The following is a 27,733-nucleotide window of genomic DNA, read 5'->3' as shown; positions in this document are numbered from 1 at the left end:
GCGTTTATATACTGACATATCAATAGAATTCCTGAGACTTTTAAGCTTTTGATTATCTGAATGTAGAAAATCTATAGGAAATTATGATTTGTATCTTGTATGAGTCTAGAAAAATTTTTTATAGTCTGTGCAACATTTCCAATTAAGAGGTTCAAGGATGCAAAAGCCTAAAATGAAACAGCAAAGATTCTTGTATCTTCAGTTACGGTGAAAAATTGATTTGAGAAAAATGTTTAAAATATTCCTACCCCTCTTTCCCTGAGTATCTTCCTCTATTCCTTGTGTTTTTTCATTAGAATATGGCAATATTGATGGCAATATCCAGGCTTTCACACAATAAGTCTTGAGTGTACCCAGTTGACTCCTAAATTGCTTTGTCAGTATTGCAATTATATATGTAAGTCTTTCATAAGTCAAATAGAAGAAATGTTACGAAAAAATAGATCTCAGTACATTAACCAATACTATTAGCAGCTGCAGTCTGAAAGAATAAAAGTAGCAAGACTAATTTCAGCCTGGCATGATGGCACAACATCCATAACTATAGCATACCCATCCTTCCTCACAAGAGGTTTTCCTGATTCTCTGCCTTCTAAGAATGATTTGTCAAGAGTTAAGCACCCTTTGTAACTTATTTCTGTATGTTTGTAATTTGGAGCTACAGTGTTGAAAGGAGTCAGTGAATTCAAAATTCTTTAGAAGAAAAAAGCAAGTTGCTTCTGAAAAACCATTCTTAAGCTTAAACAAAATGGATCAGTAGGTTAGTTGACAGAGATAAGCGCTCTAAAAAGTGAAGAATTGTTTACCCAGTTACTTAGGGGTTTTGGATGAAAGTTTACAGAGAATTGTTGTATCCAGAAATATCTGATTTGTAGCCACCTTCTCATAAGACAGTTAGTGCCATATCTGTACTTGCTTCTGTCAGTGTCTTATCACAGTCATAGATAAGGAGCACCGAAATCTACATATTTATAGCGTTGTCATTCTCATACAGATCATGTTGGCTGCATGCCAGATTTCATCACTAAGAAGTGACAGATACTGTTTTTTTTTTTAATGCAATGTTAGACTGAAAACAATTATCGATTTTGGATATATTAAATTATGTTAATTGTTTCCCAAATTTTCCCTCCTTGGCCATAAAAGCAGACAAGATAGGATATAAAGGTAACAGCACAAAAGCCTTAGGGAGATTGTCACAAAAAATCACTCTCTGCTATCTGTCTTGAAGCACGTCACTACCGTGTTTTTGTTCAGTCTATCAATGTTTATTGTGGTCCTTATGGTATTTCATTTTGTCCGTCCTAAGTAATCAAATACGCACAGCTATTACATTAAGTTGGAAATCCTGTTGGTCCTGTCCCATCCGTATGCAGCCTGAATCCTAATGTTTGTTAGAATAGATGCTAAGCTGCTTCACTTTTCCTGGGCTTTGCTTATTCTGTGAAAAGGAATGTATTTTTGGCATAAAGTATAGTCATTAAAACTGGCCTATACTTTGTGCAATTATTTAACACACTGTAATTTCACATGAATACACGGCAACTCTGAGACCAGATAAAGTTAACCTTCTCTTTTATTACTTGCCTAAATCATACCCATTTTCCTGCTTAAGAATTTGGAGGGATTTGTTCATAGTAACAGGGAGCTTAATCATTGATGCCAGTAATTAATCAATACTGCATAGAGCAAATAATGATCTATTCTATGAGCACAGAAAAATATATCATTTTACACAGCTGTGTTTGCACTATGCACTCATCTCTTGTTACTTTGAAAAAAAAAATTAAAAAACCAAACTTAATTTTGTCTGGCCTGCAGGTATTTAGAGGATTGGTGCATTTATTTCCTGCCTGTACAGGTAAGTGGTGTCTCAAGTGTCAGGCCAATCAAAGATGCCACTTTGTTAAGAATTACATTCCCCAGGTAATGTTGCTGTTCCACTCCATGTGCAATTACAGTATTTGTGCTGTTCTTAAGGCCTGTTCCCAGTAAGTGTCCCTTGTTTGTATATTTTTTTTCTTTTTCTATTGTTACAATATTTAAATCGCTTCTGGTTTTTCTTTGTCTGTTTCAACAGAGGGCTGCCCTGGTTTGTGCAACAGCAATGGGAGATGCACACTGGACCAAAATGGCTGGCACTGTGTCTGCCAGCCAGGATGGAGGGGAGCAGGTTGTGATGTAGCCATGGAAACTCTCTGCACCGACAGTAAGGACAATGAAGGAGGTAAGAGACACCAACTGGATCTTTAACTCTGGGGAGAACATGTTGAGGAACAGAGATTTTTCAGTCAGGTGATTAAATACTGCCATGAGAACCATACACTCATTTGACTCGCTCTTACGTCTGTAAGGGTATGCCACACTCTTCAGTGCTTCTTGATGGCATATCAGCAAAGCCTAACAAGCTGCATGTGACAGGTGAGATGTCACACAAAAGATAGGTGTCACCTTTGTTTCCCTGCAGTGTTCTTTTATACTGGAAAAAAACAAAGTTTCAACTCAGTGAACTGTTGTGGAGGGGGGAAAAAAAGGAAGGAGTTCAAAATTTCAGTGACCTCACAAGGAAATTGTCCCAAGAGAATAGGCCAAGCTGGGAGTTCACATTTTGATCTATGATGCAATTGCTGGAAACAATTGGTTACCCAGCCTAGAGAGATCTTACCTCTCTATAGCTTTTGAATGTTCACATAACTGACAGGATGCTCCCAGAAGTCTTTCTTTTTTTTCTTTTGGCTTACTTTTCCGTAGTCTGTCATTCAGGTGACAGGTAACAATCTGCAGTGAGATGCAGGCAGGATTGCTAGCCTAAGGAATCAATTTGTGATTATTGTTGTAGTCTAGAGAAGCTAGAGGGGCTGTGACTTAGCATGATTCAAGAATCACATAAAAAACCCCACAAAAACAAGATTTAATGTGAATGCAGTCCAATATTAGATTAGCATAATGCTTTTATTGTCTGTCTTTCTTCCTCTTCTCTCATCAATTCCTTTTGCTTAACACCTTCTGATTCAGAGAAGAGATAAAAACTCCATTAGGGCTTCTGGATGATGATAAAGTCATCTGGGACTTTGTCTTTCCGTTTTAGACTGCATATGCCTCTGCAATTGCTGGCTGACTCTTTGCTGTCATATCCCTACTGCAGCTGGGATCTTAGACATCACAAACTATAAATAACAGCAGCATTTACTTCCTGAGGAAAATAAGTAACACAGTTAAAACCGTGCTGCTGTTTATTACTGTACACACCATTTGGTTTGTCATCCTTCTCCATTACGTACTATATATTTTGAGGCAGTTTTCCATACTTAGGGGCCTAAACAGTCTGACCCAGATACCAGCAGAAATGTGCTTGTTTGGGGAATTAAGTTCAGGTGGGCCAAGGAATTACAAGGAAAAAAGAGAAACCTGCAAACATGAAGCGAGGAGGAGGAGAAGAAGAAACTAGGTGGAAGCATAAACAACTTGGATAAAACAATAGATTATGTAGAGGAAGAAAAAGGGAAAATACATTAAAAGTCCAGTAAGATTAAAGCAGATTCAGTAAATGTTAAAGATCATATGAGGATGTGATATATGACAGCAAGAGTCAGGAGCGGTAGGAGGAAGAGGAGCAAGGTGAACAGGAATGCATGTAAATGGAACAAGAGAAAAGAAGTTGCTCCTTCAGACTGAAAACAATAATAGCTTTCTGGGGGAAAGGAACAAGGAAATGGAGCAGAACAATCTAACAGGATGACTTAAAGATGGAAGAATGAGGAAAAGTAGCTAATGCTGATATTTTGTTGCTTTTTTCTCTCTCTCATTTCATTTTTTCATATTGTCTTTATGGACATCATCATGCAGCTATGCATGAGGAAGGGGGTGTCCAAGCTCTTGTTTTGCTGTGATTGACCTGTATAATGCTATTTGTCAATGGCGTTTCTCTTATTTTAATTTATATGCTTCAATACAGTGCATATTCACTTCAGTCTTTGACTGTGGCTGAGGAGAATGGTTAAAATTTAACAAATCAAATTAAAAATGGAAGTATCCCTAACAAAACTAGGGAAAGAAAGTCTCCTTTGTAAGCTACCTGGAAAGAGATAAAGTGTTACTTCCCTTTCCTGCCATCAACCCACTAATCTCCAAGCAAGCCATTAAAATTTCAGACAGCTACAGGGAATGCACAAGTATTCTTCTGCTGTTTTTGTTTATCATGGGAGATTAGGTTATCTGAGCGCTTTTGCTGAATTTATAGTGTGACTGTGGGTAGTGTGATCTACATCTCACTAGGCTGAGTGGTTATATAATTAAAGTTATCTCAGTTGTTGTCTGTTTGATATGCTGTGGTTAGTGTTTATGCTTTATCCTACACTGGGTAGCATATATTTCATATATTAATATGAGTACAGTTCATTAATAAAAGTGTCTGCTGTTCCTTTGATTCTTAGCTCTTTCTGGGACTGATTATTCAAATTCTGTGAACATGAGCATGCTAAGGATCCCAGTGGGAATATTCTCCATAGGAAATCATCAAGGCATACCTGAGTATTTTCCCTTAGATATTATTGACATATGATAGGATGATTATTCTTTTCTTCCTTTTAATACAGATTTTTCAGAGTCTTGGAAATCATTTCTGTTCTCGTTAAGGTTCATTCTTTATTTTCCCCTGTGTTTGACTGGATTTTTCTTTACATTTTAGCATCCCACAAGGAACGTGTGTGCGTCAAGCAGATCTTAGCCTGAATTAAACTCCTAATGACTTTGTGAGGAGAGGGAAGTCAGAGCTGTCTGTGGGTGGAATATGCCTAACTTCTTGGGGAAAAAAGATGTCACTGTTACACTTGAACAAAGTGGGCCATGCTTTGTTGTCACTGTAGAAAGAATAAGAAACACAAAGAGTCGCTGTTTACTCTTTAGTTTAGATGGGTCCTTATTGAACAGACTGCTTAGTTAAGTTTGCTTTTTATTAGCTCCTATCCAGTTATTTTGAGTAGTTACAGGTTTCCACAAGCAAGATTTAAGGGAACATTAATATTCTTTCTTTGCTGAAATGGAAATAAATACTGTAATAAAGCAAAGCATACTTAGCACTACTGTATTTCTTTAGTTACTTGCATGGTCTAGGACAGCCTGTTTCTGGCAGGCATGACAGGACAGTACAAATTCAGCCTAAAGATTGTCTAAACCAGGGCCTCTTCTCTGATAGTGGCTAATTGCTATTGCTTAGCAAAACATTATATTAGGGTCAATGTGAACTTACATTTTCTTTTGTATGCTAACAGGCTGCGAATTAAAGTGAGGAATTACTGCCACAGAACATTGTCAATATCAGAAGAGTTGCTAAGTGCAAAGATAACCCAAGCTAAGGAAATCTCAGGAAGTATCTACTTGAATTAGAAGTGGTACAGTGGCATGCTCAGGTTCTTTGGCTTGTGCTCTGACACTTCCCATTATTCTTCAGCTTTTTGATTGCATCTATAGTAGCTGGTGAATGCTGGGTTCATATATCATGGGACTTACCCACAGTGCCTCCAAGACTTTTTTTCTGGAATGAGAATTCATTTGAAGCCCCACATTTCATATTTTAGGCTTCTTCATTCAACAGCAAAGCTGAATTTTGGTCCTTGCACACTATTGAGGAATAAATCAAGGGCTGTTTGTGCTTTTCTGGCTTTTCTGACCAGCTGTTCCTACAAGCAGTCATTTTGATGTCTATGATTGAGTCCATTCATTATAGTCTGTTGCCAAACTGAGGTACATAAGGATAACTGAGTTTTGGTTATACAGTTTTCTTTCCTTTCCTGTCTCTTGCCTTGGTTTGCCAGTCACCAAAACTGTCCTGGTGGAATGGCCATCATCATAGTTCCAAAACTATATTCTTCCTATGTAGGCACTGAATTTCACTCTGTGGAGATTTTTGTTGCCTAAATATATAATCAACTATAATCAACAACAACCAAGAATTGAATTTATGTAGATCCTTGACTACCATCTCCCATTGACACTGGCAGATCTTTTACTTTGTCCCTCTACTTTTCTTCCTTCCAGCAGTTTCATTGCATTCACAAGCAGGCAGTCCCACTGATACATCTTATTTTTTAGACACACATTGTGGGGATCCTCTGTCTTGACTCCTTTCATTTAATCACATAAAGAGAGCATGGAGAAGAGAAAGGTTGGGTTGAAAGTGACCTTAAAGATCATCTAGTTCCGATCTCCCCTGCCATGAACAGGGATGCCTTCCACTACACCACATTGCTCAAAACACCATCCAACCTGGTGTTAAATACTCCCAGGGATGGTGAATCCACAACTTCTCTGGGCAACCTGTTCCAGTGCCTCACCTCCCTCACAGTAAACAATTTCTTCTTGTATCTAAGCTAAACCTGCCCTCTTTCAGTTTAAAGCCACTCCTCCTTGTCCCATCACCCTCTGCCCTTGCCAGAAGTCCCTCTCCAGGTCTTGCAGGCCCTCTTCTAGCACTTGGAGGTCTCCTTGGAGCTTTCTCTTCTTCAGGCTAAACAACCCCAAGTCACGCAGCCTGTCATCATAGGAAAGGTGCTCCAGCCCCCAGTCATCTTCCTGGCCTCCTCTGGACTCACTTTAACAGGTCCCTGTCCTTCTTACACTGGGGGCGCACAGCTGGATGCAGAACTCCGGGTGGGATCTCATGAGAGCAGAGTTTTGATGGTTTTATGAATCTCTGTAAATAGATTCATCTCTGTAAATAGATAAAATCGCTATTTTATCAACAGTCCATGCTCCACTGCAATTCAGTGCATTTTGCAACAAAGGGAAAAGCAACATTTGTCAAGATTTTTACATTAGCAAGACGTTAGCTTTTGAGGAAGAAAACAATATAGTCATTACATCTTTCATACACAGAACCGCTTACATGTAGAACAAGAAAATATAAATAGCCTTCCAAGACTGATAATGACTGTCCAGCTGCCTGTAGGAGTTTCTATTTTCTTTATAATTTCACTGTCATATTTGAGTGATATAACTGACGAGGCACTGTTGAACTAAGTCTCATATTTTTTAGGCTAAACAAAATTCATCAATAATTTTGCAGAGCCATTTCAGAAAGGAAATTTTACTGTGCTTCACACAGTGCAATAGAGTACTTGACTTAGTGGTGCTAGATAGCTCTAGCCACATAAGTACAGAAAAAAAGAATGAAAAATGTTTTCTCAAGTTATAAGGAGTCAGATTCATAACCATCCGTCACTCGCCTGGGCAAGTTACTGATAAACTCCACAGGAAAATAACAAACAGCATATCCCTGTATCTTGGCTGGTGAAAATGAGATTCTTTCTCTGATTGATGTTAGTGGAGAGGCTTGTAAAAATGCATTTCCAGCTGATTAGTTCAGAAGGTGTCAATCTCATGCAGTTTTATGACCTGCAGACTATACTCCAGATGTACATTTGCTTTTTATAAACTAACAGAGATGAATGGAGAAATTTGAGCCTTTCTTTGACAACTGCACCAGATATTGCATGGGGGACCATCCAGATAAATAAAACCCCAAAAATATTCTTTTAACCATCAGTACCTCCGGCTTTGACACTGATCCAGGCTTCTGGAGTTAAAACCAACAAGGGAGGCCAGTACTTCAGCTAGGTTTCATATTTTACAAGAATGAGACTAGAAAATCACAAGAGTCACAGCCTATTTCAGGTTGGAAAGACCTGTGCAAACCAACCAGTCTCACCCCCTGCTCAAAGCTGGATTAGCTAGACCCAGTTGCTCAGGCATGTACCCATCTGGGTTTGGAATATCTCCAAGGATGAAGGCTCCACAACTTCCTTGAGCAACTTGTTGCAGGATCCAGCCACCTTCACAGTAAAAAACATTTTTCTGCTGTTCAGTTTCTGTGCATTGCCTTTTTCCTCTTGCTGGGCACCACTGGAAGGTGCCTTTTTTACACCCTCCCATCAGGTATCTGTATACATTGATGGATGAGATCCCTCCCAAGTTTTCTCTTCTCCAGGCTCTGCAGTCTCAACTCTCAGCCTTTCCATGTAGGAGAGATGTGTCAAGCCCAGTCTTCATGGCCCTTCACTGAGCTTTCTCTAGTATGTCCATGTCTCTTGTACCAGAAAGCCCAGTCTGCATGCAGAGCTGTGTGCTCCTAAAGCAGCCCAGGATGGTGTTGGCACCTTCTTTGCTGCAAGGGCGTGTTCCTGGCTCATGTTAATTTTGTGTCTATCAGGACTTCCAAGGTCTTCTTCACAACCTGTGTTACGGTGCAGGAGGTTGTTCCTCTCCAGGTGCAGAACTTTGCGCTTCTCATTGTGGAAACTTCATGTGGTTCCTGGCAGCCCATTTTTCCAGCCTGTCAGTGTCTAGCGGAATGGCAATGTGACCCTCTGGCATATCCTCATCCCAGGAAATATCAATGTTCTTTTTTGTCTCTTAAAAATGTTCAAACTTTGATATACTTAATGATGCTTTTTTCAGCCTTTTTATTGTCTCTGAACTGATTTCAAAGTCAGGCAAGTTAAATACGAATTTTAGATGTGCGAAAGAACAGAAATCCCACTCCTTTACTATTTTGCCAGTCCTCTAACTGATCCACATAGCACAGCAATACCTGGAAGAATATCTTTAGAAGATCTCTGTTTACTTAGTCTTTCAACATATGATTGAACAAAAATGGGTGCTATTTTTCCCTTCAGAAAGAAGTTTTACTCTAAAGACAGATTCTTTTGTGAGACAAGCAGTCATGGGTTTCCTTCGAGTGCTGCATTGGTATTTTTCAGTTCAGTGCAGCAAGCAAGCTCCCTCTCTAATCTAAATGGAATAATAAAATGTTTGAGCTATTTCAGTCTCGCTGTTCTTTTGGGGAAACAATTATCAGCTCTGTGATACCGTATTACATTCATCTAGAAATTTTCTGTAGCTGACATTTCCAGGCTCATTTTCCTTATGACTTTACTTACAGCAAATTAGTAGTTATCAATTTGATCTTGATTTCAATCTTTGATCAAATTAGATTTCCAGGGATGTGACAGATCTAATGTTCCTCATATGGGAATATTTCAGCACATAACCGTAAAAGCACCCATGTGTTTAAATCTTGTTTATACTGGCCTGCATTTCCCATCCGTTTATTCAGAATAAAATCTAAATGTTAAATACAGATTTTGTTCTCTCATGCATTTTCATGTAAAAACTTGTGGAAATTGCCTTGCCACTAGCAACAAAATCTTTCTGCCAAGGTATAAAGGAATCCACTTTGATACATGTTGTGAAATATTTGAAGCTACTTGCAGCATAGATATTACTAAAAACCTTGAGGAGAACAGCAGAGTGGGAGTTACTTGTTCCTTTTCTCTAGCAAGTCAAATAACCTCACATAAAAGCTAATTAGACCCACCTAAGGTGTTTAATATTTATAAGTTAACAGTGTATGCAGAGCCTGAGTGCCTTCATTTTCTGGTTTGTTCAACGTGTTTTTTAGAAAAGTATTGAATAAATAGGTTCGTTTTTACATAATACTAAGTGTACCAAGTATATTCAGCTTGCATGGATTTCCATGGGTGTTTAAGAACTCAGTGGAAACAAACTCTCTTTCTTTAATTGAAAGTGAATTGAAAGATTCATTAGAATCTTAATTATGAGTATTCTTTCATACTACATAATTCTTTTCATCTCCCTGCTGGCTGGCTCATCCCAATGCACGGGGCAGGAGGAAGAGTTTGTTCATTTGTGTGACTTTCTGCCAACAGATGGGCTAGTTGACTGTATGGATCCTGACTGCTGTTTGCAGAGTTCTTGCCAAAACCAGCCTTATTGTCGTGGACTGCCCGATCCCCAAGATATCATCAGCCAAAGCCAACAGTCGCCATCTCAGCAAGCTGCCAAAGCGTTTTATGACCGGATCAGTTTCCTCATCGGAGCAGACAGCACCCATGTCATACCTGGGGAAAGCCCTTTCAACAAGAGGTGAGCAGGACTTGTCTTGTACTCATGAACACAGAAGAAACTGGAGAGTGTGACATTTATGTGAGGAGAAGATCTGCTGTGACTGCGAATTTCTGGTGTGGATTTTGAGCAAAGACCTCTTTGCTTAATATATCAAATTGTTTGTTTTGTCTCATTTCCTGCAAAATTCAATTTACCAGTGCCACTAGGTTACAGAAGGTACTTGCCATGCTTAGTATCTGTATTCTAACAGGGCACTTCATTAATGATTAAATAAATCTTTATTTAACCAGTTGATTTGGGCTAGCACAGTTGGAAATATATCAAAGCAATGAAAACACTTCAGAAGGAAAAGCAAAGCTGCACTTTTTAAACTGAGCTCACTAAATAATATAAATTATGAATTAATGTAATAGAACTGTTAAGTGCACGACAGTATAATTGCATAAACTATTTGACTGGTGCTCTATGAAGCAGTAATGACCTGAAAATAAGCCAGTAACAGGAAGCAGGTGTCTGGGATCTCACTGAGTGAAAGAAGATGATTTACAGTAGAACTACTGCGTTTGCAGTAATTTAACAGCATTAATGTGTTTGGGCACAGCAGTTGATTAAAAGTTGTTGCATCAATGTTCCTTATTGCTCTTTTAAGTTTTGTGCTTCATAGTCCCTGCAGTTTTATAGATTGCTTTGATACTAATTGAAAAGTACATTTTTCTTTAAGAGTCTGCCAGAAATATGACTTATAGTAGGAATGTATAGAGTTTATAAGTTCTTAAAATTCTTCAGTTAATTTCTGCTCTTAGTAACATAGTGCAGACAAAATAAACCAAAGTAAAATCAACAATACTGAAACAAAATTAGTATCTGCAGATTCTAAGGCATTTGTTTATATAGTGTAAATTACGTGAACTTGTAAAAGGGTTAGAATCTGGGGAATGTTTTCTAAATGATAGTTGATAGCATGTGGAGAGGGGTGGGTGGGTGAGGGTGGATGTGTGTGTGTGATCACTCACTAGCTTTTATTCATGCAAAAAGAACAAAATCCCCCAAACTTGTAATTTGATCCTGCATCTTTTTCATAGTCTTGCATCTGTCATAAGAGGCCAAGTATTAACTGCTGATGGAACACCACTCATTGGAGTCAATGTTTCCTTCCTACACTATCCAGACTATGGTTATACAATCACTCGCCAGGATGGAATGTAAGTTCCTTTTGAAGCGCTTATAAGTCATAAAGACAGCAAAGGTGTTACTGAAGAGCTGCTTGTAAAACTGAGATAATAAAATAATGGGGAAAAAAGACATTAGGAAACTGATTGACTGAAGTTGTACTTTGCACATTCTTAAAATGTAAAACATGCTGATTATTATATACTTCAGAAGTAGAAGGACTTGCTTAATTTAAACGCAGCATCCCAAATTCTCTGTTCTCTCTGTGCAGTATAATGTAATGTAATTTAATTGATTTCTCCATTGTTCCCAGTAGAGCCATTCTGCATTCAGAGCAGTACAATGGAATGAAGAATCAATCAGTAAAATAGAGGCTGTGGATGGCTTTGGGAATTTGCTGACTAGCTAGCCCTCTTGGGGTTTTTCCCTAGGTTTGACTTGGTAGCCAATGGTGGTGCCTCTCTGACACTGGTGTTTGAGCGATCACCGTTCCTGACACAGTATCACACAGTTTGGATTCCCTGGAATGTCTTTTATGTCATGGACACCCTTGTCATGAAGAAGGAAGAGAATGACATTCCCAGTTGTGATCTAAGTGGATTTGTAAGGCCAAACCCTGTTATCGTGTCATCGCCTTTATCCACTTTCTTTAGAATTTCTCCTGAAGATAGTCCCATCATCCCAGAGACACAGGTAAGGTGTGCTTCAAATAAACATAATTTTATGCCAGGCTAGTGTTCAGCAACCAGAATGAAAACCATGCACTGCTGTTCAAAAATAAGTAATTCTGAGTAAGTGCTAGGAATTTGCAACATGTGATTATTTTCAGACCAATTTATTTATTCTGTGGGATGATTTTTAAGATTGCATCTGGAAATAGAAAGTAAGAAAGCTGTGCGCATCAGTACATTTGTTTGCATCACTTAATTTACAGAATGTGTTTAGCATTAAAGCACTGGCCCATAAGAAGGGTACAGTATGGTACATTGGCCTTTTAGGATTGCCCTCTAGTTAAAGTCACCTCAGAGACTGAAAACAACAGGTGTTTTTCCGCTGTGTCCTAAAGACACACACAGTTTGAATTATCTGTTTGGTCCTAATAAATAGCATGACACATGGATTTTTATAAAGTAAAAGAACTCTGCAATACTGAGGACAAGCCAGTGAGCTTGTGGTCTAATCACCATCTTCAGAACTTTTAATACTGAAAGTAAGACTTGACATCCAAACCTTGATTTAAATGGAAAAAACTACAGATTAAATGGGAGGTTTTTAAAATTTTTTCAAGATTGGTATATTAGATTCCTCTATCTCAAATAATAATCACTATACAATGAATAGTCTGTTGGCTCTTAAAGCATTTCAGTTGCATTTTAAGAAATAATACATGTCTTAATGTTGATTTTCAAACTTTTCCTAGTGAAACAGTCCTCCTTCTGCCTCCCTCTTTCCCTCTCTTTCTCTTTTTCCCTACTTCCACAATGTCATAATTACATAGAGCACTCTTTTTCACATTAACTAAGAAATGTCCTTGCCTCTTCAAGAGAAACACAGAAAATGTATTCAAATGTTTTCATGCAGAGCTCTTAAGAAAAGAGCTAAATCATTAAGCAATTCATGGTAGGAGCAAGTTTAAAGGAAAGATGTAAGAAAATTACAACTAAACACTCATACAAATCTAGACTGTGCTAGGAAATTGTTGCTTTTATCCTCACTGTCATTTCTGTGCCTTTGATAGCTACAAGTCAATTAAAAGAAAGTATTTTCAAAACAGAGTCCACTGAAAAACAGCTCTGATTTACTTGTTTTGATTTACTTGTTTTGGCAACAGATGATAGATTCAGTTCCTGAAATTATGGAAAATGGCTTAGCTAGATATAAATCAAGAAAAAAGTTGTGATAGAAGAATGTCAGAAAATACAAATTTAAAAAAACCCCTTGTAGTGTCTAGGTAAACAAGTTACTTCATGAGCAGTGGACTAATGAGGTCTGGGTTCCTACTAATTCCCACCCACTGCTGTAATTCCATCTGTCTGTCACATCCAGTCCTTCCCCACAGGCTGCATTCAGCCTTTTCTTCTTTCTCACAGGAGTCCCAAATTGACTGCTTCTGCCCTACTGGAGCCCTTTATTTTTACAAACATAAAGGAACTGAATTATCTTTAGCGATTTCTACTGTTACTTAAATTGTGGTTGAAATTGTCTACCGGGTTCAAAATTTGTGAGGTGGGAGGTCTGATAGGCAGGACTGTTGGGTCAAGTTGTCTCCCAAGGAAACAGCTGGAAGGAAAGATCCTCTCAGTAGATCCTAGGCAGTTGGTGCTGGGTGATTTATGATGAGAGGAAATGCTCTTGTTATGTATGCAAAAATCCAATTCAATACTATGTAAGAAAACACTAAGCAGTGCTTTCTTCTATATTCTTTGCTTATCCCACACATAACTTTCCCACACATAATTTTCTCCTTCAGCAAGTGGGAGCTGCACAGCTGTGACTGGCACGTACCCCTTCGGGTCAGGTTCCCCTTAGAAATGCATAATGCTCAACAATCTGTCACCCAAAAAAAATCACTCCTCTCCTAAAAGATGGGCAGAACCAGATACTATTCAAAACTGTGTGTTCAGCTCCAGAGGAACTGCTGCTGATCGTTTCATATTAAAAAGGGCAATGCCAGTTTAAAGTCTGTGAGCCTGGAGGAAAGCACCGAGAAATAAGTTGTTCCCCGTGTTCTTGCAGTCAGTATTTAGCCACCCTGTTCGGGTGCTGTGACAGCACTCACCATCACGTACTGCAGGAGAAAATGATGAGCTGCTGTAATCATCATCCCTTGAAGTGCTTCATCATCCCTTGGAGATAATGTTTCCAAGAGTGTACTTAGTGGCTTATGAATCCCAAATTGATCAGAGGGGGAATTAAAGTCTGCCAAAAGAGCAGTATGAAAGAAAACTGAAAAAAAAAAAAAATAAAAGGGCAAGCAAGGGGAAAGAACAAACACAGTGGGTAAAGAGGTGATCACAGACCCAACAGATCATTACTCAAGAGGGTTGATAATAACATGTAACTAAATTTGGACTGCTCAGGCATGATTTTATCTACTATTAATTGCAAGTTACCATGCTTTGCCTAGACTTAAGTAGCTGAGATTAATCGGTGTGGAATGAGGCACTAAACTGCATGCAGATGAGGGAGTTCAGGTTGAGCTAGAGCTGCTTTTATGTATTAGGTAATATTGTTACTCTCTTTTTCCTAATAATTTCCTACAATGTCTGTTTTCCATATACTGCCATGTGGTCTGGCAGAAGCCCATGTGAGTCAGAGTGAGCACTTCTGAAACTGAGTATTTGAGGGTTTCCCTCTCCACTATTCCATTTTCTTGCAAGATGCCTTTTGCAGGTCCTGAGCCTCTTGTTTCCATCACTTCAAGTGTATGAGAGTATGGAAACTGGATGTTTTACTTCAAATTATATATTCAAGGTTCTTCTCCTCAGACTCTCTCTCACTACTGGCAGTAATGCGGCAGAAGTTGGCAAAATTGATTTACCCAGAGGAATTCAGGATAAAATATGAGCCTCAATGACTTAATAATTATTGGTAGTTTCAGGGTGGCTAGATTTTCAGCAAAGAAATTAACCTATATTAACATTTAAACTAACAACATAATAGGATATCTAAAAATCTTAGTATTCTATGGATTCTGCACCCTAGTTTCACTTACCTAAAATCTTGAGAATTTCAAGTTCATACTGAGAAGAAATGGACATTATTTGTAGAACCGAATACCTCTATTTATATATCTCCTTCTTTTCCAGCACGTTTCATGGTTTTCTTCTCTTTTGCTTTCTATTTGAGACTTTGTACATGCCTTTTTCTTTATTCTGTTATAGAAACACTTTTATATTTCTATATGTATCTGGCTTTTTCCTACCCCTCTTCTCTGTGGTACCTAAACCATGTTTTAAGTCTAGAAAAACCAAGTATTTTTACCCTTTTTATTTCTCCTTGATTTAAATGGTAATTTAAGAGCCTCAATTGTAGGGGAAGGCTTTTTTTTTTAAGGAAAACATTTTTTCTGTCTTGAAATGAGCAGTTTCAGCTTCTACTTAAAGTGTAATTTTGGTACTCCTTAATCTCAGCCTTTATGTAATAGCAGCAGTTGCTAGTATCTAAAAATGCCATCTTTACCCCTCTCAAACTTAGATCATGTTACATTTTAATGCAGCAGCTCAGCTGTTATTTCTCAGCAAACAACCTTTTTCTGACACTAGGACTAAAGTTTGCACTCATTTGTGAAATTTATCCTCAAGTCCTCTATTGAATTTGTTCAATTTGCCAAAAAAAAAAAAAAAAAATCAGAGCAACACAGCAGGCATTTCTCTCCCTAACTGAATTACTTATTCAGTGTTCAGAATGCCATCAGAGCATGTCATCTGAATCATATCATATTCTGGAGCAGGAAAGCATTCTAGAGCCTGGACAGCTTTAATCCTGCTGGCCATGAGAGATGAGAAGCCTTGCACAATTTATGTGACTCGGACACCAGCTCGAACTCTCACGACAACAAACCCTGTGAAAATTGAGGTGCCCCTTATCTCAGTCCCCTAAGTCAAATATTTCACAGCTGTCCTTAGGAGAAGCTTGATCATCCTTATGTAAAATGTCAGCCATTGGAATTTGGTGGCTGGGCAATAACTCAGTCCCCTTAGGGTATCAGCCTTTCTGAAGGTAGTTTGATACTCAGTCTGGAGAAGGTGAAGCACAGACAGCTTCGTTGTGTTGGTGATTCCTGATGGGACTTTTATTCCCGGTGACTTTCTCAATTGCTTTACAATTGATGTGTTGTCATGGCTCCCATAGGAGCTCTCCGCTGTGCCTGATGATTTACCTTTTTGGATGAACATGAAGCTGTTTAATTCTCTTTGTAATGCCTGATTCTGGGAGATAGATTGAGTTGCATAACCTTACCTGTACATTTCTAAAGTTCTCTAGAAAATAAGTTACTACAGGGGATATTTTATGGAAAAAAAGGAAGTTATAAGTCAGATTTCCAGCAGGCATTTGAGGCTTCTGCAGAAACTAATAATAGGGGTTTAGGTTTTAAGCCTCGCTGAGAACTGCATGAGTGTCCTAGTTTCTAATTTGATAGTAATCCAAATACACAGTGGAATTTCTTGAAAATTGAAACTTCAAGGTGTCCCCTTTATTGCCTGTTATCTCAGCCAAGAGTACTGGAAGACCACCTATGTGTTTAACACTGCTCTTCCACAGTTGCAGTTGTAAAAGAAGCAACGGTCGTAACAGGAGACCACTGAAGTCCATTAAATTGTGTCTTATTACAAGCATATTATTTCTTTTTCTCCTCTTGCTTACAGAGACCTCCATCTGTTAGACTAGCTTTAATGTGCAGTATATGAAAGTCCTGCTGGTGTCTTGAGGAGGAATTTGTCTTTTGTTCCTGGGTGGCTTGTGCTTTTCCTTCAAAGTCTCAGAAAGCAATGTGCTCACAATCACTTACCTCTCTAGAGAGAGGTGGTTTTGTTCATGTAGAAAAGATTTGCCTGTTCTCTGGATTAGACAGTCTGTATGTTGAGCTGAGGGAAAACAGACTAGATTTTCAAAGAGAAATGAGGCCACACTCACCTCCTTCAAGGTGACTACTTGTCATTTCTTTTCAGCCAGGTTCTTGGTGGGGAACAAGAAATATTCAAAGAGTAAGAATTAAGAATTTAAAAATCATAATTCATTTGTCTTGTGTCTTCCAATTCATACTTTATTTCCTATATCTCTGTTATAGTCTTACTGAAAAACAGTTTTATTTCTACATGTATCAGATGTAAATAATTACAATGCCAGACAATGAGTCAAAATAATATTTCTGAAATTTTGTTACTGTTGCTGGGAAGGAAGTAGATACAATTAATACTGTATAAACCTTTCTGTAGATCCAACAAAAATGCTAATGTAGAGGATGCTGTAGCATGTGTTGCCCTCCTTGAACATCATTACTTCATCCTATTCAAAAGAGTCAATTTTTTTTAGAGGCAGTCCAAGGATTTCTGTGGCATAGAGAGCTAGCAGCACTTGTGTAGTAGCCAGGTTTTGATCTCACTGAAGTCTTAGCCTAGTATTTGTGACAGTGCTCTTCCTGAAGTCTGCTTTTCACTAATACTAAACTGTGTTTGGTCTTCAGACTTCACGACCAGGAGACAGAAAAGTAAAATAAACCTTTCTTAATTTACTTCCCAAGAGTGTTCCTGTAACACCACTGAGGTCCTGAGCTTGTGCTTCAGCATCCTTTGAACTCTTCAGCAAAGAAACATTACCTTTACAAGTGTGTCCAGATACATTTTTCTTCTTCTTTTGTTTGTTTCAATAAACCAGGATACCTGGTAGCTGTTCACTCCAAGTGCTGGCTGCAGTGTTTATGTTCTGACTGAGGCATAGAACAATATAGGCTGCTTTTATCCACATTACACAGAAACATTTCACATCCATCCATCACCCACAAAAGCTTCTTGGCTCAGAGGCAATGACAAGGTAGAGGAGGGGAGGAACCTTTTAAAAATAAAAATTGACTCATTCCACCTCTCAGAAATGTGAAAGTGATAAGCTGATATCTGAGTAGTGAATATTGATCAGAAAATATGGAAAAACTTCCCCTGAGGCATCCTGCTTATCTGTCTTCAAAATAAATGGAAGAATGGTCTAGTTTAAAGTATTTACAATCCACTGGTAATGCAAATAATAAAATACCTGGGAGCTCTTCCTGTTCCTACAGGAGAAATTAGGCATCCCAACCCCAATCTCAAGCTTTGCTCTCCTTAGAGGCTCTACTGCCTATATTAGACGTGCCTTTATTAGTTGGGACATGGATGGCAGCACAATAAGGGGCAATTTTCACTTAGTTGAAAGATGCTTTTTTGCCTCTTCAGGAAAAATCAGTTGGGAATGTTTTCTCACGCCTCCTTTGTCCCTCATTAAAAAAAAAAAGGAGATAATTTTGAAACGCTTGAGCAGAAAGTACCAACGAAGCAGCTTCAGTATAATGAAGAATTTAGACTTGACTTTTTTTAAAAAGTGTGAAACATTGTTATTTATTTATGGGTATTTTAACCATGAAGGCCAAATACAGGTGATATTTCCTAATGGATTGTCATGTACTATGTTAGGCAGCCTTTTATGATAACTGCATTGTTTTGTTTAATTTCCAAATAATTTAAATACTGTATTTTTTATTTTTCTCTTAACAATGCGTAGGTACTTCATGAAGAAACAACAATACCAGGGACTGATTTGAAGTTATCATACTTGAGCTCCAGGGCTGCAGGATATAAATCTGTACTGAAGATTACTATGACCCAATCTGTTATACCATTTAATTTAATGAAGGTTCACCTTATGGTGGCAGTGGTGGGAAGACTTTTCCAGAAATGGTTCCCTGCATCCCCAAATCTAGCATACACCTTCATATGGGATAAAACTGATGCATACAATCAGAGAGTCTATGGATTATCTGAAGCTGTCGGTATGTGTTACAGAGGATTTTTGTACTTCTAGTGTTGTCTTAAACATAGGGAAGCACACCTCAAATGCTTGTATCCATTAAGAAGATGTTTTGCAGAATAAAATTCCATCAGTGGACATTAAAACATATTGAAAAATACTAATCTAAGCTTTAAATTATGAGAAAAAATTTATTCAGAAGGAAAAAGAAACCATTTTTCATTCACACGAAAAGTGACATTTTTAACTTTTTTCCTTCCCGTGAAGTAGCTCTCAACCTAGTAATAATGGTGTTTAGCCTGCACACTGTGTGTAATTTAAGTAAAGCACAATAGCAGTATGACTTACATCACAAAATGGATTTCCTCTGTACCTATCTTAATTCACTTACTCTTAATAACTAAAATATTTTAATAACCTAAGACTCTGTTTAGTATCTTCAACATGTCTAAGAAGCCATAGGAATTTTCATGTGTCCTAGGAGAGCAAAAGAATGTGCAGTTTAAGGAAATGCCATTCTTTAAACTCTTCTTCAGAATGAGATCCTGTACCTAATGAGGGCGTGTGCTGTTATTTCAGTGTCTGTAGGTTACGAGTATGAGTCTTGCTTGGATCTGACTCTCTGGGAAAAGCGCACTGCCATTTTGCAGGGTTATGAGCTGGATGCCTCCAACATGGGTGGTTGGACGTTGGATAAGCATCACGTATTGGACGTTCAGAATGGTAAGGAGTTAGTTTTCTTCTTGCTGGTTTTACTGCTCTACTGTCCTGCACTTCAAGTCTCTCGTTCAAACTTTTTGCTATTCGCTCTATTATTTTTTAAAAATGAAATTATAGAATATTTTGCAAATGGTAAATGCTTTGTACTTCCTCGCTCCCCAGGGAAGTGGTCACATCACCAAGCCAGTCAGAGTTGGCAGAAAGTGTTAGGACAATATTCTCAGGCACACAGTGTGATTCTTGGGGTTTATCCTGGGCAGGGCCAGGAGTTGGACTCAATAATCCTGTGGGTCCCTTCCACCTCAGGATATTCTTTGTTTCTATGATTAACATTGAATGTCATGCTTCTGCATCCTAAAAATACATATGCATGAATAAATTCATCAGTCTGTGTTGGATATGCTGTGGTGAGTTGACTCTGGCTGGACACCAAAGCCACCCAGTCACTCCCCAGCTGCACAGGGGAGAGAAAACAGAATGGAAAGCTCATGGGTTGAGATAAGGACAGGGACAGATCTCTCAGCAGTCACTGTCATGGGCAAAACAGAATTGATTTGGGAAAATTATTATAATTTATTACCAGTCAAATCACAGTAGTGTAGTGACAAAGAAAACCAATCTTAAAAACAACTTGCCCAATCCTCCCTTCCTTCCAGACCTAACTTTAATCCTGAACTCTCCACCTTCTCCCTGCCTGTGGTACACTGACACAGGGAATGGGGCTGTGATCAGTTCACCACAGCCTGTCTCTGTGGCTCCTTCCTCCTCAGGAGAAGGTCTGCTCACACTCTTGCCTGCTCCAGCATGGGCTCCCTCCCACACAGACAGTCTCCATGAACTTCTCCAGTGTGAGTCCTTCCCACGGGCTGCAGTTCTTCACAATCGCTCCAGTCTGGGTCTGCTCCGTGGGGTGCAGTATTTCAGGAACAGATGGCTCCAGCACAGGCTCCTCTCTCCATGTGTCCAGAGGCCCTGCCAAGAGCCTGCTCCAGCATGAGCTTTCCACAGGCTTACAGCCTCCTTTGAGCATCCCCGTGCTCTGGTATGGGCCCTCCAGGTGGATATGTGCTCCACCATGGGCATCCATGTTCTGCCGGGGTACAGCTGCCTCACTGTGATCTTCTCCAATGGGCTGCAGGGGAATCTCAGCTCTGGTACCTCTGCAGCACCTCCTCCCTCTCCTTCTGCAGACCTTGCTATCTGCAGAGCTGTTGTTTGCTCATATTCTCACTCCTCTCCCCAGCTGCAATTTGCTGTTGCACAGTAACTTTGGCATCAAAGTATATTTGTCAAGCACGATGCTCAAGCAACTGTTTGCAGGGTGCCATGCTAAGGAAACCTCAGCTCAACACTGAACAGGAAGAAATTTGGAAAAACTTGGCTGGAAGCATGTAGGAAAGGTGAAGTAAACAGTCACATAGCTTAAAGTAGTAGTAGTTCGTAGCACTTGGTTTTCATGTAAGAGAGGAGCCCAGAGTAATTATCAGGAAGATTGTCACTTCTGCAGTACTTGATGTCCCGTGAAGGTCTCCCCATAGTACACAAGCTTATTATGTGTAACACAGTAGTCAAAACCTAAAGCATTGCTTCTGACTGGTAAGCAAACAAGGTAACCAAATCAAGGGAAAAGGTGTTATTGTTCCTAATTTAAAATTAAAAAAAAAAGAAACAACTGTGCAAATTATTCTGTAGTAATCCGTCTAAAAATGTAAAGAGCTATAATTATAAATATATATGTAAGATTGATTCTGTTCACTGGGTAAATTGAAGATAGCTTTAAATTATGTCGAAGAGTACATTTGACAAGTAATGACTTTTCAAAGTGTCATGTGTCTAATTGAATAAACCAAGTGGAGAGTTGTAATGACAAGGTGGATGAGATGCATAAATCTATTCAGCAGAGAGTGCAGACAGTGTTTGCATGGAAATCCAAACTACTGCAGTAAATAGTCTAATGTACATCTTTTACTCTGTGATAATAGAGGAGAAATGTGAAGGACCAATTTTTCAAGGTAATGACAGAATAAATCAGGTGCAATGGTGCACTGTGCTGACTTCTAGAATTCCTCTGATGAAAATTGTAGAACTCAGCTATTTCAGGCAAAATTATAGCGCCATGATTGTCATAAATGATGTAATCATAGGAGAGGGGATTTCGTATACTGTTAATGCATTCTGGCTTTAACTATTCATGAAAAATACATTCTTCCTCTTTTGATTTAGATTACTTATTTAGATTACTTGCCATTAGGTTTCCATAAACCATTTTCATTTTTTCCAATTTTATCATGTTTCCAATTTTATCATATTGGTTTTACATTTATAATATCTTGCATTTTGTAACATTAAAAGCAGTGGAGACACCTAAAACATTTAAAGAGGAAAGCAAGGTGTTTTTTCCCCCTACCTTTCAGTACAAATTGTGCACTTTGGGAGTGAGGAAGGAAAGAGAAATACACCTTAAATTTCTTCTAAACTTCTTAAAAGATTACTGTGTCCCTCAGCTCCAAATTGCGTGAAACTCTAGACATGCAATCAATAAAACCCAGATCTCTGTACAGTACAAAGTGACGTGTGGTTTACATGGATTATACCACGGAAAGACATATGGTGACTTATGAGTAGAACCATAATAACTGACCATTTGTAGAGGACACCTTAATGGATTCATCATGAGATTGAACAATGAGGGTCCTGGCAACACTTTAACATACATTTTTTTACCCCCACAAGACTGAAGATTTAACATAAAGCATCCATTTTTCCTCTCAGATTTCCTACGTAGGCTCTAAGAAAGAAAAATACTGCTGGCATATTGCTTTGTCTTCACAAAATTATTGTTTCTTTCATGCCTCAAAGCAGAATTAAGTTTTAGAGGCAGGTTGGCTTGGCACCACATTTTTTTTGTTGTTTTGACATTTTTAATAACTGCCTATAACTGCAGATATGGTATTGAGGCAGACTTTGTTGCCAGAGGAACACTTTTGTTGTGAGCCGAGTAAAGAATCTTTTACAATATAGAATTGAGGCAATCGACAACTTTTTGAAGTGGCTCTTTAATTAATATTTACAATTTGCAACAGTAATCCACTTCAGATTACATTCAACATGATACTCATAATTACTTATACTAGGACTTTAGGAATGCAATTTGCAAATATATTCTTTTTCATTTTTTATAAAGCACTTTAGAATTTCAGTCCTTTCTGGACTATTTGAAAACTGTGTAGATGTAGGAACACAGACCTTCCTTCCATTAATATGCTTAACATTTCCTCCAGCATGACAATTTTTTTTCTGAATTATAACTATAAAAATCATTAACATTTAAAAATAACAACTGAAAACATTTTGGGGTTTTAAGAGCTACAATATTTAGTGTTTCTTCTAAATTTTGTGGACAAGATAATCTAATGTTTCCATGTTTATAACCTAAATATAACTATAGGTGTTTTAATAAAGTTGTTATCTGTAGTGAGGAAAATATGGTGGTGAAACAATAAAAATTCATTGAACTTACACTAACTAGCTAAAAGAATATTTACAATACATTTCACCATTTTATGTGTATACATTCAGAGTTTTTATGAATGTTACTGGGTTTTGATTTGGGTTTTTTTTTCTGTATTATCCGGCAGGAATCCTCTACAAAGGGAATGGTGAAAATCAATTTATATCTCAGCAACCCCCAGTTGTTAGTAGCATTATGGGCAACGGGAGACGACGCAGCATCTCCTGCCCAAGCTGCAATGGTCAAGCTGATGGTAATAAATTGCTGGCTCCAGTTGCCTTAGCTTGTGGGATAGATGGCAGTCTGTACGTGGGGGATTTCAACTACGTTCGGCGGATATTCCCATCTGGAAATGTAACTAGTGTTCTGGAGCTAAGGTATGTCTTTTTCTCATCCTGCACTTTTGGAGTTATGAGTTACTGTGGCAAATAAAAATATTGAATAAGTTTCTGACATTGTGTAAGTTTGAGTTTGCAAATGCTTTTGGGAACAAAACAGAAGTTGAGTCAAAAGATTTTAAAAGTATTTAAAACTGAAATGAAAACATTTTACCCTCTTATAATATTTTAACTATGCTTATCTAAATGTGAGAATTTAATCTACTCAAAGTAATAATTCAGCAGATTTTATTTTTTAGGGTTAACATATGTGGTCAACATAAGTGGACAATGGAGAATCATTCAACACTTCACTAATGATAGATGTAAATGTTGCCTTCTTCTCTCTCGTCTTTTAACATCCTTTCTGAATGTTTGTCTAATAATGTTTTTCTGTTCTTTTTTACTTGCTCCCACCAAGAAATAAAGATTTTAGACATAGGTAAGCATTCCTTAAAGAAGATTTATATTTTTCTAACTGTTCTTCTTTCTTTTTTAACAAATGAATGCTTATAATGGGCAAGTCATTTCTGAGATGTATTACTAGAAAAGAGGAGTATTTTTCAAAAATAATGAGTTCATATGTTTTAGTTATGTCAACTGTCAGGCTGTATCGTCCTTTCTGATGAGTTCCTCTTTTCTCATCACTCTCTGTCCACAGTCAGGCTTCTTGTTATGCTTGTGTGTGCCCTCCTTTGCTGTTCCCTCATCTCTGCTCACTCCTTGCTGGCAGCTCTTTTGCTGATCCTATCAAAACTCACTCATTAATCAGATACACCAAATACGATGAGAATGGCATATAAAAGTATCAAGGGAGTTAATTTCATTAGGCTTTTGATGTTGAATCTTTTCAGGCTCTCATTTAACAGATTTGTTTCTTTAAAGGTGAGCTTCTTTTAATAATGGAAGTTGAAATAACAATAACACAACTCCAGGAGTTAAGATTTTAAAATATACCAACTCACAAAATTGAAATAGAAACAACAGTAATCAGAGGATTGTAGTACAGCATTCATCCATCCTGGCATCGCTACAATAATGGCAAGAACAGAAGAGTAGGTGGATGCTTAGAATTGCTTTGCCACAGCAGCTGGTGCTGATAAGGAGGAAAAAAACAGAGTCATGCTAAAATCTTGTTTTAGACATGAAACCCTGCAAACATTTGAAGTGGCAGAACTGCTAAGTATACAGCTTAGCAGGCTCACTGGTACCTTTCTCTCCTTTTTGCTGCCAATCATTTTTCTTTCTTGTTTTTAAACAAATCCCAGAGTCATATCTCTGTTGTCCTTGGTTTTTAAATTCACTTTTCTTTGGACATACTTCTGTATGAGGAAGGGTTTTATGATTTCAAGAACATGTTTCAAATATGGTAGGCAAAAAATTCCATGACTTAATAAGGTGTCTGCATCAGTCCTAATAATCAGAATTGGTTTTGTGGTTTTTTTCCCAGGGATGACTCAAAGGCAGTCTCTTCTGTTTGCTGGGTTTAGGGTTTCACTATTACAATTAGTTTGTGTGTGTTCCACCACTCTTAAAGAATTATATCCCTTGCGGTATCACAAAGTTGTGATTGCAGCTAGATAGGACATTGTCTTGGCAAATATATAGAATGTGGAATAATACTTAAAATGGGCTTGTGGAATGTACAAAAAGGGGTTAAAGAGTGGATGCGTATTGAGGTTCTTTTTGCTGTGATTTAGTAGCACCACCCTCTCCTGCCTCCGGCAGAACTGTGGTCACAGCCTCAACTGCAGTGTTTCAGAAACTGGATGCCTGCATGTAAGAGAAGTTGGTGAGGGAGAATACTGAAGCTTTTCTGTTTTATTCATGCCTGAACCTGCAGAAGCTCCGGGTAGCAAAATTGCAGTCATACCAAACAAATTAGTGTAACAGCGTGGGCCCATATAGCAGCTGTGAAGTGGGGGTTCCTCCTGGGGCAGAAGGAGACATAGAAGACTGTGGAGAACTGGCTCTGCAGGAGCAGTTGTGGAGCCAGTAGGCAGGAGGTGTGGAGCCCACTGTGCAGAGCCCACTGTGCAGCACAACAGGATTTATTATGAGTCTGAGTTTTCTCTCACATCATACAACATTTTCCCAATGTCCACTCTCAGCCTTAGAGATTTGCTGATGAGAGACTTCCTAAGCCAAGAGTGAGATCTTTATGCCTAATATCCCCTGGCAACTTTTTATTCTATTAATTTAGCTGCCTTTTATTGAAGATGTGTAAACTTTTAGGATCCACCAAATCCTCTTGCCATGGGCTTTCCAGCTAAGGACACCAAAATTTGTGAGACCAAGTACCTCCTTTTGGCTGCATGAATTCGTGCAGAGTCCTGTGAAATGCTGCAGAGGGAAGCACATTTGTCTGGCCTGTAAGAGGAGAAGGGAGAAAATGTCCAGTTTCACTGGCAAGCCCTTCAGACTGCTGTGGAGATTTCTACTTAAACTGCAGTTTGGAAAAAAGCCCTCAACAGACCACTTTGCAAAAGATAATTGCTAGGCATTAGAAGAAAATGCACTAAAAAATGCATTCCCCAAGTAAAACTACTGAATGAGGCTAAATGCTAGTTCAGATCTCTTGTCTATTCAAGCATTCACCTTTCCTGGCCTATAAACACGGTGTTTCAGCACAGCGTGATGTGTCTCCTACCTCAAGAAGCCTGTACTCTGTCTTACGGAGAGAGAATGCAGATCAAATTTCTCCTCTCATGTACCAGTGACCTCACATTCTTTCAATCTCAAAGCTGGAATGATGTCTTTATACACACTGCTGCCTGTGGGTGATTAATGTTGATAGACATTCATGGAAAAAGTCATTTTTAGAAGGACTTTGAAGACAGGGAGGTCTTTTGGAGGCTATGGCACTATCCCAAATCTATAGAGAGCCAGAAAAAAAAAGTCTTAACAAAACAGAAAAACAGCTTTGAGGGGATATATGGTTTAGAGGGTACACAGTGAAGGCAAGAGAGACAGGGACTGAAGCAGGAGGAGCGTTTTCAAAAATTCTGTACATGGAGAATAGTCCAGGTGATCTGACAGCTGAAGAATTAAAAGATTGGCCTAAGCAAGATAAAAGCAAAGAGAAATAGATCATTACAGCTCTGTGCAAGTGTGTGCACATTTTCAATTCAAAGCACTTACTATTATACAGCATAGACAGAGCAAGTTAATTTTTAGACATTTGTCTTTGCAGGAGCCAGTGTGGGTATGTAACTCCATGTTTTGCAGGCTACTGAAAGTGATTAGGCAATATTGAATGAGTCAATAAGTCACGGGCTGGGGATTTCATTTCTTTGCATTTGTTGTTATGGGTAGAAGGCAGAAGCTTAATTTCATTTCAGGGTACAATGAAATTGTATAAACTCTGCTTCTTTCCAACTGCTGGCTGCTTATCCCGGTACTATTTTTCAGGTCTGCATAGTGCTCATGGATGTTTTCTGGCTAGAAATGTAGTTTTCACTTGACAGTTACTCAGTTCCTCAAATTGTGCCTTTTTCCCATCAATTATTGGGGGTTGCTATTGGCTAAAGCCTCCTTGGCTGTGCAACCTTCACCTGAAATGAAACACTGAGGTTAAGCCTGTTGTATCAGCTCAGAAAGGAGCCATTAGACATCTGCATATGGCAAGTTGGAGAGTTTCTGTTGATCCAGTAGTAATATCCTAGGCACTTCCACTCTTTAAGAAAATAAGAAAATACATTTAAATTATCAGGTGTATTTTTTTTTATTTTATGAGGATACGGTACTTACCGTGAGAACTCATGCCCTGATTTCTTTTTTGTTGGAATTAATTAGCATGTACATCTTCATATTTATGAAGAAAAGAGCTTTAAAATTTCTTTTTGGAAATAAATAATTGTGTTAGGCATAAATTACTTACTTTTTGATTGGATGACTTCTTATCCCAATGGCTGAAAAATATGATTGAGGCAGTGTTAGATGGGTTGAAGAGAGGTACTTTAATTTAGATTTCAGTAGTGTAAGAAAGAACTTTATTTTAAATTACAATGAAATAAAATTTAATTGCACATTTCACATCTTGCAATGCGTTTGTATTTGAAGTGTTTGCAAAGTTTCTTAAAGACCAAAGTAATCATGTAAATGGGTATAATTTAATTTGCAGTGTATGGAGGTATAAATAATTCGTACACTACATAGTGATCATATTAAATGATCGCTGCTTAAATTAAGGTTTTGAAAATACCTTCCAACTATTTAGCACATTGGCAATAATAGATTTGTAACAGACAGAAATTTAAATTAAGCCTGCATTTGATTGTTTTCAGACATGCTGTACAACACTCACTGCAATAGCAGAGCTTTTAAAGAGGTGCTAATCACTGTGTATTTGGTGTCATTAGTCTGTTTCACTTGGTTTCATTTGTTCTGAACCAACATGTTAAAAGTCTTAAAACCAAATAAAATCCTATTTATGCAACACATTTTTTCTGTGTTTTTGTAATTGGATGGCTATAAAAATCTGTCCCTGCTAAAAGACATAATTTGTTCACAAGTTGTTCCTGTTGGTCTC

General features: G+C 38.2%; 1 protein-coding gene and 1 long non-coding RNA gene across 52 annotated transcripts in view; one reads left to right on the top strand and one right to left on the bottom strand.

The window, feature by feature from the left end:
• TENM3 (teneurin transmembrane protein 3) overlaps nt 1-27,733 on the top strand; it is a 1,291,416-nt gene that overhangs the window by 1,225,635 nt on the left and 38,048 nt on the right. For 39 of the 47 annotated variants that reach the window (XM_038135908.1, XM_038135903.1, XM_038135907.1 and 36 more), the window contains 9 exons: nt 1,147-1,167; nt 2,081-2,227; nt 9,726-9,942; nt 11,007-11,126; nt 11,526-11,787; nt 18,349-18,616; nt 19,174-19,317; nt 22,953-23,202; nt 23,624-23,644. In XM_038135908.1, the coding sequence (XP_037991836.1) occupies nt 1,147-1,167; nt 2,081-2,227; nt 9,726-9,942; nt 11,007-11,126; nt 11,526-11,787; nt 18,349-18,616; nt 19,174-19,317; nt 22,953-23,202; nt 23,624-23,644 (1,450 nt within the window). The remainder of the gene's footprint in view (nt 1-1,146; nt 1,168-2,080; nt 2,228-9,725; nt 9,943-11,006; nt 11,127-11,525; nt 11,788-18,348; nt 18,617-19,173; nt 19,318-22,952; nt 23,203-23,623; nt 23,645-27,733) is intronic. The other 8 variants (XM_038135929.1, XM_038135923.1, XM_038135920.1 and 5 more) reach the window with 4 other exon arrangements.
• LOC119700588 overlaps nt 19,324-27,733 on the bottom strand; it is a 28,493-nt gene continuing 20,083 nt past the window's right edge. For 4 of the 5 annotated variants that reach the window (XR_005256817.1, XR_005256820.1, XR_005256818.1 and 1 more), the window contains one exon: nt 23,660-27,113. This is a non-coding gene — a long non-coding RNA (uncharacterized LOC119700588). Of the gene's footprint in view, nt 20,957-23,659; nt 27,114-27,733 lie in introns of those variants that run through there. The other variant, XR_005256819.1, reaches the window with a different exon arrangement.

Source organism: Motacilla alba, chromosome 4 (genome assembly GCF_015832195.1).
Source record: "Motacilla alba alba isolate MOTALB_02 chromosome 4, Motacilla_alba_V1.0_pri, whole genome shotgun sequence".
NCBI lineage: Eukaryota > Metazoa > Chordata > Aves > Passeriformes > Motacillidae > Motacilla > Motacilla alba.
The sequence above is the reverse complement of the archived record's forward strand: the minus strand, read 5'-3'. Positions and strand labels throughout refer to the sequence as shown.